Consider the following 17,530-nt stretch of genomic DNA (forward strand, 5'->3'; position numbering starts at 1 on the left):
AAAATAGAGATTTATAAGTGAAGGAAAAATTGAAACTTATTAGTAACCAAAAAAAATAAGAGAATGAAATAATTGAGAGTATATATACTAAAATGCTTTTTGTTATCAGCAAAGTCAAATCAAATAAAATATATAAAAAATAATAATTGAAAGATACTGAAAAATTTAAAAATATGATTATTAGATTATTACGTTCAGAAAATCCTCTGATATTTATAATAAATTTAAATTAATTTTGTTATCAATCAATCAAAATATCAAATCATAACACGAGGATCTAAATTGCAATATCTTTTTGTTTTTTTTTTTTTCTGGTTCATTGGCACTGGCAGTAGCTTCTTTAGTGACGATCACAGCAGCAAAGTACAGAACAACCTTTTCCTTTCGCTCCATTCCCTCATCAGCCGGTCAACTCACTGCTAGACACGCAGTGCCGGCGTCGTCGTCGTCGTCGGAGGCACCGATCGTAGACTTCCAGTAATCCTAGTGTTCTTCTCTTTCTTTGTATTGATGATTTAGTTTTGTTTGCTTTAGGAAACATCTCTCTGATTCTTATATCATACTTTTCTAGTACTTATTAGCACTCAGATGAATCTCTCTACCTTTCGTGATGGCTGGTATATGGGAAATATTTTCTATCTTTGGAGAATTTGAAAGTGCTGGGAAAATAATATTAATTCTCTAGACGATGGATGATCAAGTATCAGTTTTTTTGATCGGAAGTGAAACACATTCAAAACGAATTTGGTGTATGCATCAGGAATATTACTTTTTAGAGTCCTCAAAGATGGAGATTGGGGAATTTCTTGTTTCACATCATAGTATTTCTTCACTTCACTTGAGGAATTTTCTGAATTATGAACACGAGCTGAAATCAGGCGCTCTTTTTTTTTTTTTTTTTTGGGGGGGGGTGGTTTTGTTTTAACGAGAGACTATTTATGATCTTAAGTCCATAATTTTCATTGTAAACCAGTAGTTTCTTTTGGCTTGTTTTCAAGTACCTGCTCAATTTCTATGTTTGCTTTCAAAGCTTGATTTCATTTGATACCTTCGCCAATTTGAATTGAATAGGTGCGGTTATTGGAGACCTCCGTAAGGTGCAGAAGTGCTATGGATACACATGATTGGAGGGCTCAATTACTTCCTCATATTCGCCGAAGTAAAGTCAATGAAATGTAGGTCTAAATTCTCTATTTGATTAATAAGATGGTCTGAGTAGTATCTGCTTTGAGACGTCATTTGTGCAAACTGTTGATGCTGCCTTAGCATCCCCCCTGTCTGTCATGGACGCTTAAATTTCTTTCATCACAAAACACCTATCATTGAATCCATGGTAAAGGAGCTGTAACAGGCATTGCATGTCATTGGCAAACCCATCGAACCGCTGATTCATCTATTTGCTGGTTCAGGAACCATATTACTTGATTTATTCAATTTCTCTTGACGCACTAGTGTTTTCCATTTATGGACAATGCTGGACATTTCTATTTCAAACTTTCAATGCTGTATGTGAGCTCCATTCAAGATTTTTAGAAGGCAGTGTTATCTTATCTTTACCCATAGCCTTAGTTGGGGGAGTAGGAACTATTTTTGTGATCTATATATTGTCGTTATGACCTTGAAAGCTGCTGATATTTGTTGTTACATTTCACTATGGCCCAAAATATTTGGAATAAAATGTGTTATATGCCTATCTTGGGTGTGAACTAGATTAGTTTTAATGGATTTGGGAAAAGGAAGACGTTTAGAATTGTCAGTTGCTAGGATGATGACACAAGTCTTCAACAATCCACTCCAGATGACACGTTTGCTTATCATTCATTTTCAATAGAACGAAAAACCACAAAAAAAAAAATGAAGGGGCTGGATGCTTACACAATGATCATATTTTTTCATTCGACCATTGCATATAGTCCTCAACTTCTTGATTCGATATCATTGTAAAACAACTCTTCGTTTTGTAGAATGAGTATATTGAAATTGTATCAGTCTCACGGTGATGATGATGGATTACTTGAAGTTCTAAAAAGTGCACAGTGTTTTGAGCAGAAGACTTATGCTGGTGCAGCTAGCCGGGTACATACACCATAACGTGTAATCTCAATTTATATAATAATTTGTGGCCATCTATGCAGATGGGTGAATCATGATGGATAGTATTGTTTTAACAGGGTCAAGTTTAGCAGTGGCCCACTCTTTTTTACGCTGTCATGATTGCTGATTTGCTTTCTTACATTTTGGCATTTCCCAATTTCAGGAAGATTATTTACAGAAAATATCTTCAATGTTGCAGTTAATGAGTGAAAGTAAGTCCCAGAACATCAATGTCACCATTATGCCATTGGATTCAGTTATTGACCCATTTTAGATTTTGGAAGATTTTAATCCTAAAGCCTCTGAACTCATTGTATTGATTGAATGTTCAGGGTCCACTCTGACTTTATTCTTAGCAATTCAGCCATAGTTTTCAACTAACGAAAATTTCAATTTGCAGCTTCTTTTTTGTTTGATATCATATATAGAATGTTGGCTAAGTTTTATGATATTTTCCTTTAACATTGATCTCAAACAAATACCTTTTGTTTTTCATTTGAGTACCATCCAAATTTTGTGCATTTGCATTGTAATTTTGTCTTGGATAGAAGTGCTTTTCTGTCATAATAATTTATTACTGTTTTGATTTGATATTATTTATTGATGTTATTTTTATTGTCTTCTGTGCTTGTAACTATGCTACTATTGTTTTTCCATCGACAATCAGATATGATTTAAGTACTCTGTTATTGATTCCTCAATCTAAATTTGTTAGTATGAAGAATTGGGGAGGTACTCAAGTTTGATGATCCTTTACAGAGTATTGGAGGGCTGGACTGCAACCTGATAGTCGCCGAAGAATCATCAACAAAATGTATAAATTTTTATGTTGTTTCACTTTGGTTATATATTGCATGATGGGGGAAAATCGTTTGCCACACTTCGTTAGAGTTCTCTCATTTTTTATTCAGAATTAAATTGATAACCAACTTAAGATTAATGCTCAAGATTATGTTTTGTAGCTCAGGAACTATAAAACATAATTTTTCTTATGATTATTGAATTGTATTTTTTGCATGCTTTATGACACTTGAACTTATTTTTAATTTAATTTTGTTTAAGAGGTTCGCCCCTGATTGGATATTTGGGAGGTTTCTTAATATACTTATTATTTTGTGTTTTTTCCAGTTACATTCTGCTTCTTGTTTGGTTTAGTTAGAGGACTTCTTATTCTGTGTTTTTTTTATTGTGGAGGGGAGCATTTTAAGGGGCAGAAGAGATAGTCTCTTCCAGTTAGGAAATTCATGTTATGGTATCCATGTATAACTCTGAACTGAGCTTGATGAGTCCATGCTAGTGTGTCGCTTTTTGGTCCTTTTCAATGTGAAAATGGACGTGGAATGTTATAAGGAGAAATAGTATTTGATACTATCATCATTTATATTTCTAATCAAAATCTAAAATTCTATGCATTTCTTTTGGAAAATGTGAAGGGCGTGAACAGTGCATTATGATCATACTTGTTATTTGGGGGACTGTATTGCTATATGCAGGACTGTCTATTGCTTTATGCTATATGTAGTAATTAAACTGATGTTATTCATCTTATAGATTGGAAAACATTAAAAAGATGTCTTCCTGTTTCTGGCCAAGAGGGATTAGATGAACTTCGTAAAATTGCTGCAGCATTTGAGGCGGAGATTTACGATGCAGCAACAAGCCAGGTAGAGCATCACAGTTTTAATTCTGACAGCCTCTTGATAGATCATTATCATCTGAGCAGATGAATTGTGATCGAAAGTTAAGCAGTAAGTTAACTTTGTCTTGTAGAATATCATAGATTGCCGTGATTTCTTACGTCTCTAACACTTCCTAATTTCAGTCTGATTATCTTCGGAAAATATCATTGAAGATGCTGACAATGCCATCAAACCTTGGTGACAACGGGGATGGACCTTCAGATACAGGTATTGGCATTCAAAAGCTTCATGGTCTTATCTGTTCGCTACAACGTACTGAAAACTGGACCGGTCATTGAACCGGTCAAGTCAACGGGTTACGGGTTACAGGTTCAACTGGGGCTGAACCAGGAGTCAACCCGGAGAGCAAATCAGTCATGATTAAAATAATACATTTTAAATAAAAAGACATTAATCATGAAAACATTAAACCAAATCCAAGATTAATCTGTAATACAAGATATAAATACAACAATAATTATAGAATTACAATCACCCAAAGAAAATACAACTTTTTAAATATTCATTCTTACAATTACAATTTACAACCCTTCAATCATTAAAAAGTTTAAAACTAATAATCACTAACACTAAAATTATCAACAGTGACAATCATAATTCATAAATGTTGAGCAACAATCAGATAAATGAACAACAACAAGTAATAGAAGATTAAAACAAGTAAGGCACAATTAACTTAGAAAAATACTGAATCTTTTAATTTCGAACTTACAATTGAGGTCTTCTATTCGAAGTTCGAACCACAGACAATGAAATCTGGTTTAATTGCCTTGACCTTAGTTGCCTTGCTTTTCTAATTTTCAAGATGAATTTTTTTACCTTTTATTTAGTTTTTACAACTAAAAAAAAAAAAAAAAAGAAGTGACCCGGCTGACCCAACAACTTGCCTGAGTTAGCCGGGTTATCCTGGGTTGACGCTGGGTCAGCTGGATCACACCGGGTCAATGACTGACTGGTTTAGGTGGAAACCCAGAGTGGGGAAGAGACTAGGTCACTGGTTCACGGGCTGAACCGGCCGGTCTGATCTAGGTTTCCATACAATGGTTTGCTACAAATAGCCTATGCAAGGTCATGAGCTGATAGTACTTTCATGCTTCTTTTTTGGGGCCAGAGCACTTTGATATTTTGATCTGTGAATAAAACTTAATAAGAACTAAGCTGATGATGTTGTGTAGTGTATGTGTAGAAGTGTGTGCAGAGTATGTAAAATAATGTATCTAAGTGTGTGCAGAATGTAATAAAATGTCTTGAAAGATGTGACATGTCTTCACTCAATTTGAATGTTTTCTGTGGAGTCCATATATATATATATATATATTTTGGTGTATGCTTTAAGATAGTTGGGAAAGGATACTCCCTCTGGCTTGTAATATATGGCATTTTCTAGAACCACTGCTTGGTTCAAAATATGGTACATTGGATAGTTCTTATAATTTCTTTCTAACTATTACCTTAGTTCATTTATTATTCCTTTTAGAGAAATGGTTCATTGAAATTTGAATTGTCATTATTAAGGCACTTATCTAGAACTCTTAATGAGAGTATGATTGGAAATATATGCAATGTTTAGAAAGATTAAGGTTTCAACTAATTTTTTTAAGAACCATGATGAAGTTCTTGATGCTCTATATTGTGGACTGGAGGAAGTACAAGGATACTGTTAAAGTTATTTGTGGTATTAAGGAAATCAGATTTTTCTTTTTTTTTTAAATGGTGAACAGGGTCCGTTCGGCAGGCTCAAGTTCTAAAAGGGCAGGTGGCACCATCAGAGGGAAAGAGAAATGCTGCAGGAAGACAATCTAGAAGAAAGAGGAAGCAACCACTGTGGCTATCTGACTTTGTCACCAATCTATAGATGGATGTATTTTCACATACTCATTGTCTAATTTTCTCATGCCATTGCAAATAATGTGGACCGAATGTTTTGTCCAGGCCACTATTTCGATTATAGTGTTTTCTGTGTATTTCCTCTGGAATGTGTCGTTTTGCAATATTGGCTTGTAAGGCCTTTGATGTAATGAGAAGGAATGCTCGCATAGGATTTGGAGTGGCTTCTTGGACCTATACTCCTTGGTTGGATGAGGGAAAAAAATAGGGATCAACTTCTAAAAAGTAGTAAAAAAATTTACTTTTCTTTTTTCTTTTTAATTTCTCTTCTTAATTTTGCACCCCCATTTACTTTCCACTTTTCTGATCATTTTCTCCTCAACTTCCAACTTTTACAGCCTCTATCAAGTTGCCCGAACGAGGGGTGAATATACCCACTATCAAGGGCTAAACCTTGATATAGTGGAATTATATTTAATTTATTATTGATTTTCAGGTATATAGAATCCTTTATATGTGGTGAAAATATGATTCAAAAATGTTTGTGTATAAAATCAGAATAATTGACAAATGCAAAAATGTAACTGTACAATAATTAACTTGGCAGGAGCGATGCCCGATCCTGTCTATGTACAGTCCTGATGTCAACTATAATAAATTGTTTTTTTAGAAATTCCAATCATAGTAAATAAATAAGAAATAAAATTAAAAAAATACTTATTTTAACTTTACATGCGAAAAGAACTTTCAAAATTTGTCTTTTATTTAAAGACTGAAACGAGCATACAGCATCCTTGAGAAATGTGCCCACTGGGATGCATGAAAGCAGAGGAAACCATGCATTGATAAAGAATGATATCATGTTGGCCGAAACTTCACTGAGAAGGTTCCACGGTACGTATTCTTCGCTTACGTGTGCTGGGTTATCTATCTAGTGTGCAACATGTGCTGAGCTGTTTGCTGCGAAAGAGCATGAAAACATTTATGAAAAATAATCCAATAAATCTAAATCACTACACCAGATAGGATTATTCTTTTCCAGAAAAGATAAGAGAAAGAAAATGGAATGAGAGAAAATGAAAGACAAAAAACTAAAAATGATATTATAACTCATTGTAATTGAATATACAAGAGAAAACATAGGAAAAAAAAATGAATAAATATGAAAATGATTATAATATATATCGAAAACGAAAATGATGAGGTTGCCGAATTGGTCGAAGTGAGAGATGAGGACAGATATTGCAACAAAAAAATTTACTTTCAAAATATTTCCACTTATGGAGATAAAACTTGGAGAGAAAAACGTAATGAACCCCACACTTCATTTTTTCTTCTATTTTCTTTACTCATCCAAAAATATTTTTTTCTCATGTCTTCTTTCCTGTCATTTTCTTCCCATCCACGCTTCATTTGAATAGTTTAGAATAGCATTGAAAAGATTTAAAGAAAATGTTAAAAAATATTAGATCTAGCTCATTTAAAATTTATTAGGACAAAAAAAGACACGTGGCTTGTGATCATTTAAGAAAAGCCGAGTCAGAAAGAAACCCCAACAACATGAAGTTGAGGCTATATAAATGAGGAGAGTCATAGTGAGAAGGTTGTGCATGATTTGAGTGATCTCTTCTCTGTGGCGTACCCTTCCCCTATTCCTCGGTAGTGGCAGAGCCACATGTAAGTGATAATGGGCATATGCCCCTCTTACTTGTAGAGTATTTTGCACATTTTTTTAATATTTTGCATCCATAGTCTTGATATTTTAAGTTTTAAACTCATTTGAGCCTTAAATTATAATAAGTTAATTATTCAATGATTTCAAAACATAAAAACATTGTAAAAAAATTATTAAGTATGTAATTATTTATAATTTTTTAATTTTTTAACTTATTTTTAACATTGAAAATAAATTTGTCTTTAGCTTAGGATTCTAGCTCTGTCACCGTCTCTCATTATCTCTTATGTTTTCCTTCCTTATGAGTTATGTAATTCTCTTTCTCTATTATGCCTTTTCCTTTTATTATCTCTTTTTGGCTCTCCTCTCATTGCTATCAAGGATTGGATATAATTTCATATAGTTCATGAAAGTTTTGTATTTTATCTAAGAAAAAAATAAAGTAAAATCAATGAAGCTAAAAGTAGTGCTTTAATTTGTTTCATCAGAACAATAATTTAACTTAGTTAATTGATATAAAATTGAATGGTGATTGGTTCATATGGACTGAGAATCAATCTAATGATGACTCTGACTCTATGTGGGCATGTTCGGATAGAGCTTTGTGTAATTTTTTTTATGTATAGATATCTTTCCTAATTTGTAATTGAATACACTGCCTTTAGTTGCATCTGACCATTTCAATTTGAGAACTTAGCTACTTTTTCTACCATGTAAGGATACCATAAAACAAGTAACATGGGATGATGTTTATTTTCATGATGTCTGAATGAGGATTGCATGCAAATCGGAAAATAGTGGGGGTATGAGCTCTTAGGTTTGGTTTGGATGGGGAGAAAGATGGGAAGAAAATAGTGAAAAGAGAAAATTAGAAGGAAAAAATTTCAAAAATAATAAATTTTTTTACAATTTTTAAAAGTTTTCCTTTTAGTTTTTTTTTCTCCCTATTTTTCTTCTCGTTCAAATGAAGGGTTTCAGTAAAATAAATGACAAATTGGTAATATTAGAATTAGAAATAGTATTAATTGATTGGAAACAAATTTGGCTAACATACAACATGAAATATTTCTTTTAAATTGTGATGCGCAAGATAAAATAATATCAGAAATCTTCTTTGGAGTTTTTGTATAATTGTGAAGAAAGTTGGCTTAGAAATCTATAATTTCTTGGATTAAAAATGGGTTCTATATTACAAATATTAATGGGCCAAGGTTGTCTCATATATATATATATATATATAAAGAATTATTGATTGAAGAGATTGAACTTACAGTGAAAACCATTAATTCAAATGAAGCCCTAGGTCCTCATGATTTAATGCTAAGTTTTATTTTAAAAAAGAGATAATGTAATTTTTAAGTTCTTAACTTTGTCTCAATTATTGATTTGATTTGTTAACTTTAATTTTTATTGAGTTAATCTCTTAAACTTACCGTGGTTATTAAGTTAGTTCGTATTATTTAAAAAAAAGGCAATATTGTTAAAATTTGCTAACATGGATAACATAATATTGATTACAATCATATAGATTAAGAAAAAAAAGTGTAACTATTTAGTTTTGAATAAAACATGTTCTGAAATTTTTTAAAAACATGATAACAAAATACTAGGTAAGGAATTATATTGATAAAACTAAAATTGATGGGGGTTAATTTGTTTATGTTTAGTTATATATATATATATATATATGTCAATTCATCAATAGCTTTACATTTAAATTATTTTAAGAGTTGGCTTGTGTTTTAAAACTTAAATGGCTCACATATAATTTAAAATGCATAAAGGATCAAATCAATAAAAATTAAACTTAAAAATTAAATCAATAAATAAAATAAACTCAAGAGACTTCAACGTTCATTGTCTTTCAAAAAATATGGGACGTTCAAAAAAAAAAAAAGAAGATATTAGTCAATAGGTAAAATATTTTTGTCTCCACTAGGAAGTTACATAATTTCTTCAACCTTCATTGGATAGTGAAATGCAAAAGTTAAAATATTTTTGACCAATTACCTTTGCCATGTGATTAATAAAATTATCTCAAAGGTTTTATGCAATAGGCTTTGAAACATTTAGAGCCGATAATTTGAACGAGTCAAGCTTATTTGGATAGAGCTCAACTAGAGTCGGGTTTATTTAGATCAAATTTGAAGTATTCTACCCCTTCTAAAAAGCCCACATAGCCTAGTTCAGCTTTAAAACTTTCGAGATTTGAGCTTATTCGGGCTGGTTTGAATACCTGAAACTTTTTTAAAATATTTTTTCTTTATTTTTAAATTAATTTTAATTTTTAAATAATTCTATTAAGCATAAAATATTATTTTAACATTAAAAGAATAAAATAAAAAATAATTTATCAACTTTATATTTAAATAGCTCTATTACTATTTTGTTGTATTATGTATAATTTATTTATGAATGTTTCCTTTACTTGTAAATTAATATTTTAGTTATTTAAATATTACTCTTATCATAGTCATATATAAATATTTTATATATTTTAATTAAATTATATTATTTTAATTATGATCAAATTGATCTCAATTCAATCACGATTAGGCTACTAACTTAAAATTATTGTTTCAATTAGTTTAAAATTTTTAATAACTTTTGGGTAAATTTTACTTTTTATTTTTATGAATATAAGAAAAATAACTATCATTATATTATATAAAGAAAATTATTTAATTATTGAGTAAAATATTTTTTTTTGGAATCATTTTTCTTTAACTTCTTATATTGTTTAACTTTACATATAAGGAATTTTTACTTTAGTTTATTCTTAATTTTTAATCAAGTGTAGCATAGACAATAACCAAGTAATTATTTAAGAATATTGTTCTATTTAGTATATTTATCTAGTAGTAAAGTCAAGAATTTGTACATGCCTAAATTTTATTTTTAAAATTATTTTTAATCTTATTTTTACTTTGAAATTAATTATTTATTTTATAAAAAATATAAAATTAAATTTTTTATGCGCAAATGATGTATAGGACTCAAAAATTTTTTTCCAAAAAATTGGTCTTTAAATATAAAAATATATTTTAAATATTATTTTGAGATATTTTATTAATTAAAAATAATAAAAATATGAAAATATAACTATTTTTAATTTTTTTAAAAATAACTATAATAATACACTCAAATATATAGTATTTTAGTATAAAATGATATAAAACTTAAAAATTAATTAATATTTATCATATTTTATATATTTTTTTAATTTTTTAATTTGGGTATTCGGTCAAGCTCGAACCCGATCAAACTTGGCCTGAATTTTCTCTGGCCTATTTGGACCGCCTGATAGATCTGAATATTAAAAAATTAATACTTTTTTGGTATTTGGTCCTAAATTTTTGAAAGGGTTTGGGTTGGTCTATCAGACTTGATTCAAATTACCAGTTCTAGTAACATTCCAGATCACCTTATCACCCCATTTTAAAGTGCAGGACTCAAGCGAAGATTTGATGACATACTCATATTTCCCTTAAAATAAAAATGATTTGATGATACTCGACTTGTAGTAGAGCTTATGAATAAATTAAATAAAATTAAAAAAAAAAAAGGCTGGCTCTCCGTCAAGATAGATATAGCAAAAGCATAAAATAAATTATTATAAAATTTTTTATATTATCCAATTTTTTAAAATATATAAATTTTATATTTGAGAATCAAAATGTGAAAATTTAAATATAAATTTATGAATCTAAGCATCAATTAAAAGATTATTAGAATAATATTCCTGAACCTATCAACTTATTTCTAATTAAACTATATTATCAAAATAGTTAGTGATTTTATTTTTATATTTGGATTATTTTCAAAATTTTAAATAAATATTGAAATTTTTTTCAAGTGTTTATTTTGAAAAAAGCTGAATTTTCAATACATATATATATATATATATGACTAATTATAGAAATAAAAAACCATAAAAAATAAAATATAAAAATATTGTTAATTTATTTATTTTTTTATGAAAATAGAGATTTACAAGTGAAGGAAAAATAGAAACTTATTGGCAATACAAAAAAAAAGTGAATGAAATAATTGAGAGTATATACTTCTCCTTTAAAAATGTAAGACATTTTTAATCAAATTTTACCTCCCAATAAAATAATTACCTACTTTTAAATTAATTCTATTTTTTATATTTACTCTTATTAAATATTTTATAATAAATATAAAATTATTCATCAATAGAAAAACTTAAAAAAAAAGTAATGATTACACTTCAAAAGACTAAAAACACCTTACATTTTTAAATATCTAACTTTTTTTAAATTATCATATATTTTTTAATGGAGCAGTATCCTAAAATACTTTTTACTATCAACTAAATCAAACCAAATAAAATATATAAAAAATAATAACGGAAAGATACTGAAGAATCTAAAAATATGATTTGATTATTACATGCACAAAATTCTCTAATATTTATAATAAATTTAAATCAATTTTAATACCAATGAATCAAAATATCAAATCATTGCGCGAGGATCTAAATGGCAATAGCTTCTTTCGTGACGACCACAGCAACTAGCACAGAACCACCCTTTCCTTTCGCTCCACTCTCTCACCAACCGGTCAACTCAGTCCTCGACTCGCAGTCATCGGCGCCGATCGTAGACTTCCAGTAATCCTACTGTTCTTCTCTTTCTTTGTATTGATAATTTAGTTTTGTTTGCTTTCGGAAACATCATATCTCTCAGATTCTTATGCCATACTTTTCTAGTACTTATTAGCACTCAGATGAATCTCTCTACCTTTCGTGATGGCTGGTATATGGGAAATATTTTCTATCTTTGAAGAATTTGAAAGTACTGGGAAAATAATCTTAATTCTCTAGACGATGGATGATCAGGTATCAGTTTTTTTGATCGGAAGTGAAACACATTCAAAACGAATTTGGTGTATCCATCAGGAATATTGCTTTTTAAGCCCTCAAAGATGGAGATGGGGAATTTCTTGTTTCACATCATAGTATTTCTTCACTTCACTTGAGGAATTTGCTGAATTATGAACACGAGCTGAAATCAGGCGCTCTTTTTTTTGTTGGGGGGGTGTTTGGTTTTCACAGTAGAGTATTTATGATCTTAAGTCCATAATTTTCATATTAAACCAGTAGTTTCTTTTGGCTTGTTTTCAAGTACCTTCTCAATTTCTACGTTTGCTTTCAAAGCTTGATTTCATTTGATACCTTCGCCAATTTGAATTGAATAGGTGCGGTTATTGGAGACCTCGGTTATTGGAGACCTCCGTAAGTTGCAGAAGTGCTATGGATACACATGATTGGAGGGCTCAATTACTTCCTCATATTCGCCACAGAAAAGTCAATGAAATGTAGGTCTAAATTCTCTATTTGATTAATAAGATGGTCTGAGTAGTATCTGCTTTGAGACGTCATTTGTGCAAACTGTTGATGCTGCCTTAACATCCCCCCGTTGTCACGGACGCTTAAATTTATTTCATCGCAAAACATATATCATTGAATCCATGGTAAAGGAGCTATAACAGGCATTGCATGTCATTGGCAAACCCATCGAACCGCTGATTCTTCTATTTGCTGGTTCAGGAACCATATTACTTGATTTATTCAATTTCTCTTGACACGCTAGTGTTTTCCATTTATAGACAACGCTGGACATTTCTATTTCAAACTTTCAATGCTGTATGTGAGCTCCATTCAAGATTTCTAGAAGGCAGTGTTATCTTATCTTTGCCCATAGCCTTGGTTGGGGGACTAGGAACTATTTTTGTGTTCTATATATTGTCGTTATGACCTTGAAAGCCGCTGATATTTGTTGTTACTTTTACTATGGCCCAAAATATTTGGAATAAAATTTGTGTTATATGCCTATCTTGGGTGCGAACTAGATTAGTTTTAATAGATTTGGGAAAAGGAAACAACAACAACAACAACAACAAGCCTTTATCCTACTAGGTGGGGTTGGCTACATGGATTGCAAGACGTCATTGTGCTCTATCATTTATCAAACTTTTAGGAATATTATTAATTAAGAGATCGCGTTCAACAACTTCTAAGAGTGTTCTCTTAGGCCTTCTTCTACCCCTCTTAATCAGGACTCAAAGTTATATGTTCCACTCTTCTCATTGGTGCCTCCCTTGGTCTTCTTTTGTACATGTCCAAACCATCTCAACCGATTTTCTACCATTTTTTCCTCAATAGGTGCTACCCTCACTTTTTCGCGTATGTGCTCATTTTGAATTTTATCTTTACGTGTATGTCCGCACATCCATCGTGACAATCCACTCCAGATGACATGTTTTCTTATCATTTATTTTCAATAAAACGAAAAACCAGCCAAAAAAAAAATGAAGGGGCTGGACGCTTAGATAATGATCATATTTTTTTCAGTTGACCGTTGTATATAGTCCTCAACTTCTTGATTCCATATCATTGTAACACAACTCTTCATTGTGTAGAATGAGTATATTGAAATCGTATCAGTCTGACGGTGATGATGATGATGAATTACTTGAATTTCTAAAAAGTGCACAAGGTTTTGAGCAGAAGACTTATGCTGGCGCAACTAGCCAGGTACATACACCAATAATGTGTAATCTCAATTACTATAATAATTTGCGGTCATCTATGCAGATGGGTGAATCATGATGTAAGTATTGTTTTAACAGGCTTAACTTTAGCAGTGGCCCACTTTTTTTTTTTTTTTAAATGCTGTCATGATTGCTGATTTGCTGTGATGCTAATTTTCTTACATTTTGGCATTTCCTAATTTCAGGAAGATTATTTACAGAAAATATCTTCAATGTTGCAGTTAATAAGTGAAAGTAAGTCCCAGAACAATATCACTGTTATGCCATCGGATTCAGTTATTAACCCATTTTAGATTTTGGAAGTTTTTAATCCTAAAGCCTCTGAACTCATTGTATTGGTTGAATGTTCAGGGTCTACTCTGACTTTATTCTTAGCAATTCAGCCTTAGCTTTCCACTAACGAAAATTTCAATTTGCAACTTCTTTTTTGTTTGATATCATATATAGAATGTTGGCTAAGTTTTATGATATTTTCCTTTAATTTTTATCTCAAACAAATACGTCTTGTATTTCATTTGAATATCATCCAAATTTTGTGCATTTGCATTGTAATTTTGTCTTGGATAGGAGTGCTTTTCTGTCATAGTAATTTATTACTCTTTTGATTTGATATTATTAATTGATGTTATTTTTATTGTCTTCTCTGCATGCAACCATGCTACTATTGTTTTTCCATCGACAATCAGATATGATTTAAGTACTGTGTTATTGATTCCTCAATCTAAATTTGTTAGTATGAATAATTGGAGAGGTACTCAAGTTGGATGATCCTTTACAGAGTATTGGACGGCTGGACTGCAACCTGATAGTCGCGGAAGAATCATCAACAGAATGTATAAATTTTTATGTTGTTTTACTTTGGTCATATATTGCATGATGGGGGAAAATCGTATTCCACACTTCGTTAGAGTTCTCTCATTTTTTATTCGGAATTAAATTGATAACCAACTTAAGATTGATGCTCAAGATTATGTTTTGTGGCTGAGGAACTATAAAACATAATTTTTCTTATGATATTGAATTGTATTTTTTTGCATACTTTGTGTCTTGAACTTATTTTTAATTTAATTTTTTTTAAGAGGTCCCCACCGCAATTCGATATTTGGGAGGTTTCTTAATACACTTATTATTATGTGTTTTTTTCAGTTATATTCTGCTTCTTGTTTGGTGTAGTTAGACGACTTCTTCATTGGCCAAAAAAAAAAAAAAAGTTAAGAGGCTTCTTATTGTATGCTTTTTTTTTTTTTTTTAAATTGTGGAGAGGGGAGCATTTTAAGACGCAAAAGAGATAATCTCCTCCAATTAGGAAATTCATTTTATGGTATCCATGTATAACTCTGAACTGAGCTTGATGAGTCCATGCTATTGTGTTGCTTTTTGGTCCTTTTTTGATATGAAAATGGACATGAAATGTTACAAGGAGGAGTAGTATTTGATACTGTCATCATTTATATTTCTAATCAAAATCCAAAATTCTGTGCATTTCTTTTGGAAAATGTGAAGGGCATGAACGGTACCTTATGATCATGCTTGTTATTTGGAGGACTGTCTAATGCTATATGCTTCCCTATGAGTTATTGTAATTAAACTGGTGTTATTCACCTTATAGATTGGAAACATTAAGAAGACATCTTCCTGTTTCTGGCCAAGAGGGATTAGATGAACTTCGTAAAATTGCTGCAAGATTTGAGGAGAAGATTTACAATGCAGCAACGGGCCAGGTAGAGCATCACAGTTTTAATTCTGACAGCCCTCTTGATAGATCATTCATCTGAGCAGATGAATTGTGATAGAAAGTTGAGCAGTAGGTTAACTGTCTTGTAGAATATCATGGATTGCCATGATTTCTTTCATCTCTAACATTCCCTGATTTCAGGCTGATTATCTTCGGAGAATATCATTGAAGATGCTGACAATGGAAAATAGAGGCCAAAACACCATAGCTAACTCTATGCGATCAAACCTTGGTGACAATGGTGATGGACCTTCAGATACAGGTATTGGAATTCAAAAGCTTCATGGTCTGATCTGTTTGCTACAAGTAGCCTATGCAAGGTCATGAGCTGATAGTACTTTCATACCTTTTTTTTTTTTTGGGGTCAGAACAATTTGATGTTTTGATTTGTGAATAAAACTTAATGAGAACTAAGCTAATGATGTTAGGTTTTATGGTGCATGTGTAGAAGTATGCGCAGTGTGTAAAATAATGTATCTCATGGAGTGTGTGTGTTTTCTCTCCACTGCTTTTTCTCTCCTCTATTTTTCTACTGCAAATTTGAACATTTCGCATTAAATATATACTTTTAAAAATTATCAAATCTAAATCATCAAATCCAATTTAATGGTCCAAATCTATATTGGTTTCTCTTCTCCTTTCAGAGGAGGAAAGCCAATGCCCAACACCAATGTATCTCGTGAACTGTGTGCAAAATGTATGTAGTTGTCTTGAAAGATGTGACATGTCTTCGCTCAATTTGAATGTTTTCAATGAAGTCTATATATATATATATATATATATATATTTAAGGTAGGTGGTTTGGAAATGATGCACTCTCTTGTTCATAATATGGGACATTTGTTAGAATCACTGTTTGATCCAAAATATAGTGTATTAGATAGTTTTTATAATTTTTTTTTAACTATACCGCCACTTCATTTCTTATTTCTTTTAGAAAATAGATCTATTGAATTTCAATTGTCATTATTAAGGCATCTATTTAGGAAATTTAATGAGTGAATAATTGAAAAGATATGCAATTTTTAAAAAGATAAAAGTTCCAACAAACTTTTTATTTTTTTTTAAGAACCATGAAGAAGTTATCAATGCTCTATGTTGTGGATCAAATGAAGCTTATTTTTTGAATGGTGAATGTTAAGAAAAATCATATTTTTATTTTTTGAATGGTGAATAGGGTCTGTTACTGTTAGGCGGGCTCAAGTGCTTGGAGGGCAGGTGGCACCATCAGAGGGAGAGAGAAATGCTTCAGGAAGACAATCTATAAGAAAAAGGAAGCGGCCTCAGTGGCTAGCTGATTTTGTCACCAATCTATAGATAGCTGATTTTTTTTTTCCTTTGTTTTTTATCGATAGCTGTATTTTCATATACTCGTTGTCTCATTTCCTCAGGCCATTGCAAATAATGTGGACCAAATGTTAATGGCCAGGCCACTATTTCGATTGTAGTGTCCTCTGTATGTCCTCTGTAGTGTGTCGTTTTGCAATATTGGCTTATAGGGCCTTTGATGTAATGACTAATGAGAAGGAATGCTTGCATAGGATTTGGAGTGGCTTTGGACCTTATTCTTTGGTTGGATAAGAAAAAAATAGAGAACAAGTAAAATTAAAAGAAAAAAGTTTCTAAAAATAGTAAAAAAAACTTTTTTTTGTAATTTCTCTTCTTAATTTTCTCCTCCTTATTTTCTTTTTGCTTTTCGGATCATTTTCTCCTCAACTTCCAACTTTCAACCGCCTCTGTCAAGTTGGCCAAAAGAGGGATGACAAAGGTCATTATTAAGTGTTAAACCATGATATAATGGTTTATGACAAGATTTATGAAAAATAATCTAATAAATATAAATCACTATACTAGATAGGATTATTCTTTCCTCCCAACTCCGATTTGGGGGAAGAAAACTTTAAAGGAAATGAAAAAAAT

General features: G+C 31.0%; 1 protein-coding gene and 1 long non-coding RNA gene across 3 annotated transcripts; both read left to right on the top strand.

Moving 5' to 3' along the window:
• Positions 1-331: 331 nt before the first annotated feature.
• On the top strand, positions 332-17,153 carry LOC129288142 (mediator of RNA polymerase II transcription subunit 15a-like). 2 transcript variants are annotated; one of them, XM_054924544.1, is made up of 8 exons: positions 332-477; positions 1,072-1,175; positions 1,965-2,076; positions 2,258-2,306; positions 2,854-2,908; positions 15,485-15,596; positions 15,752-15,872; positions 16,788-17,153. In XM_054924544.1, exons 2-8 carry the CDS (start codon positions 1,111-1,113, stop codon positions 16,925-16,927), a joined length of 654 nt encoding a protein of 217 aa, XP_054780519.1. In that variant the 5' UTR covers positions 332-477; positions 1,072-1,110; the 3' UTR covers positions 16,928-17,153. The 2 variants fall into 2 exon arrangements, with proteins under 2 accessions (XP_054780519.1, XP_054780518.1); XM_054924543.1 differs by lacking the exons at positions 332-477; positions 1,072-1,175; positions 1,965-2,076; positions 2,258-2,306; positions 2,854-2,908 and adding exons at positions 11,792-11,932; positions 12,520-12,639; positions 13,744-13,858; positions 14,061-14,109; positions 14,654-14,708.
• Positions 2,971-5,942, top strand: LOC129288146 (uncharacterized). Its single transcript, XR_008587934.1, has 3 exons — positions 2,971-3,758; positions 3,917-4,001; positions 5,516-5,942. It is a non-coding gene; the product is annotated as an uncharacterized LOC129288146 (long non-coding RNA).
• Positions 17,154-17,530: the final 377 nt, after the last annotated feature.

Source organism: Prosopis cineraria, unplaced genomic scaffold (genome assembly GCF_029017545.1).
Source record: "Prosopis cineraria cultivar Desert tree isolate PC_DT_omini unplaced genomic scaffold, ASM2901754v1 PC12, whole genome shotgun sequence".
Taxonomy (NCBI): domain Eukaryota; kingdom Viridiplantae; phylum Streptophyta; class Magnoliopsida; order Fabales; family Fabaceae; genus Prosopis; species Prosopis cineraria.

Bases quoted from the DNA above. Each gene is read 5' to 3' on its own strand.
- LOC129288142 (XM_054924543.1), top strand. From the start codon at position 11,802: ATGGCAATAGCTTCTTTCGTGACGACCACAGCAACTAGCACAGAACCA. The intron at 11,933-12,519 runs GTAATCCTACTG...TGAATTGAATAG, and splicing joins GCGCCGATCGTAGACTTCCA to GTGCGGTTATTGGAGACCTC. The intron at 15,597-15,751 runs GTAGAGCATCAC...CCCTGATTTCAG, and splicing joins ACAATGCAGCAACGGGCCAG to GCTGATTATCTTCGGAGAAT.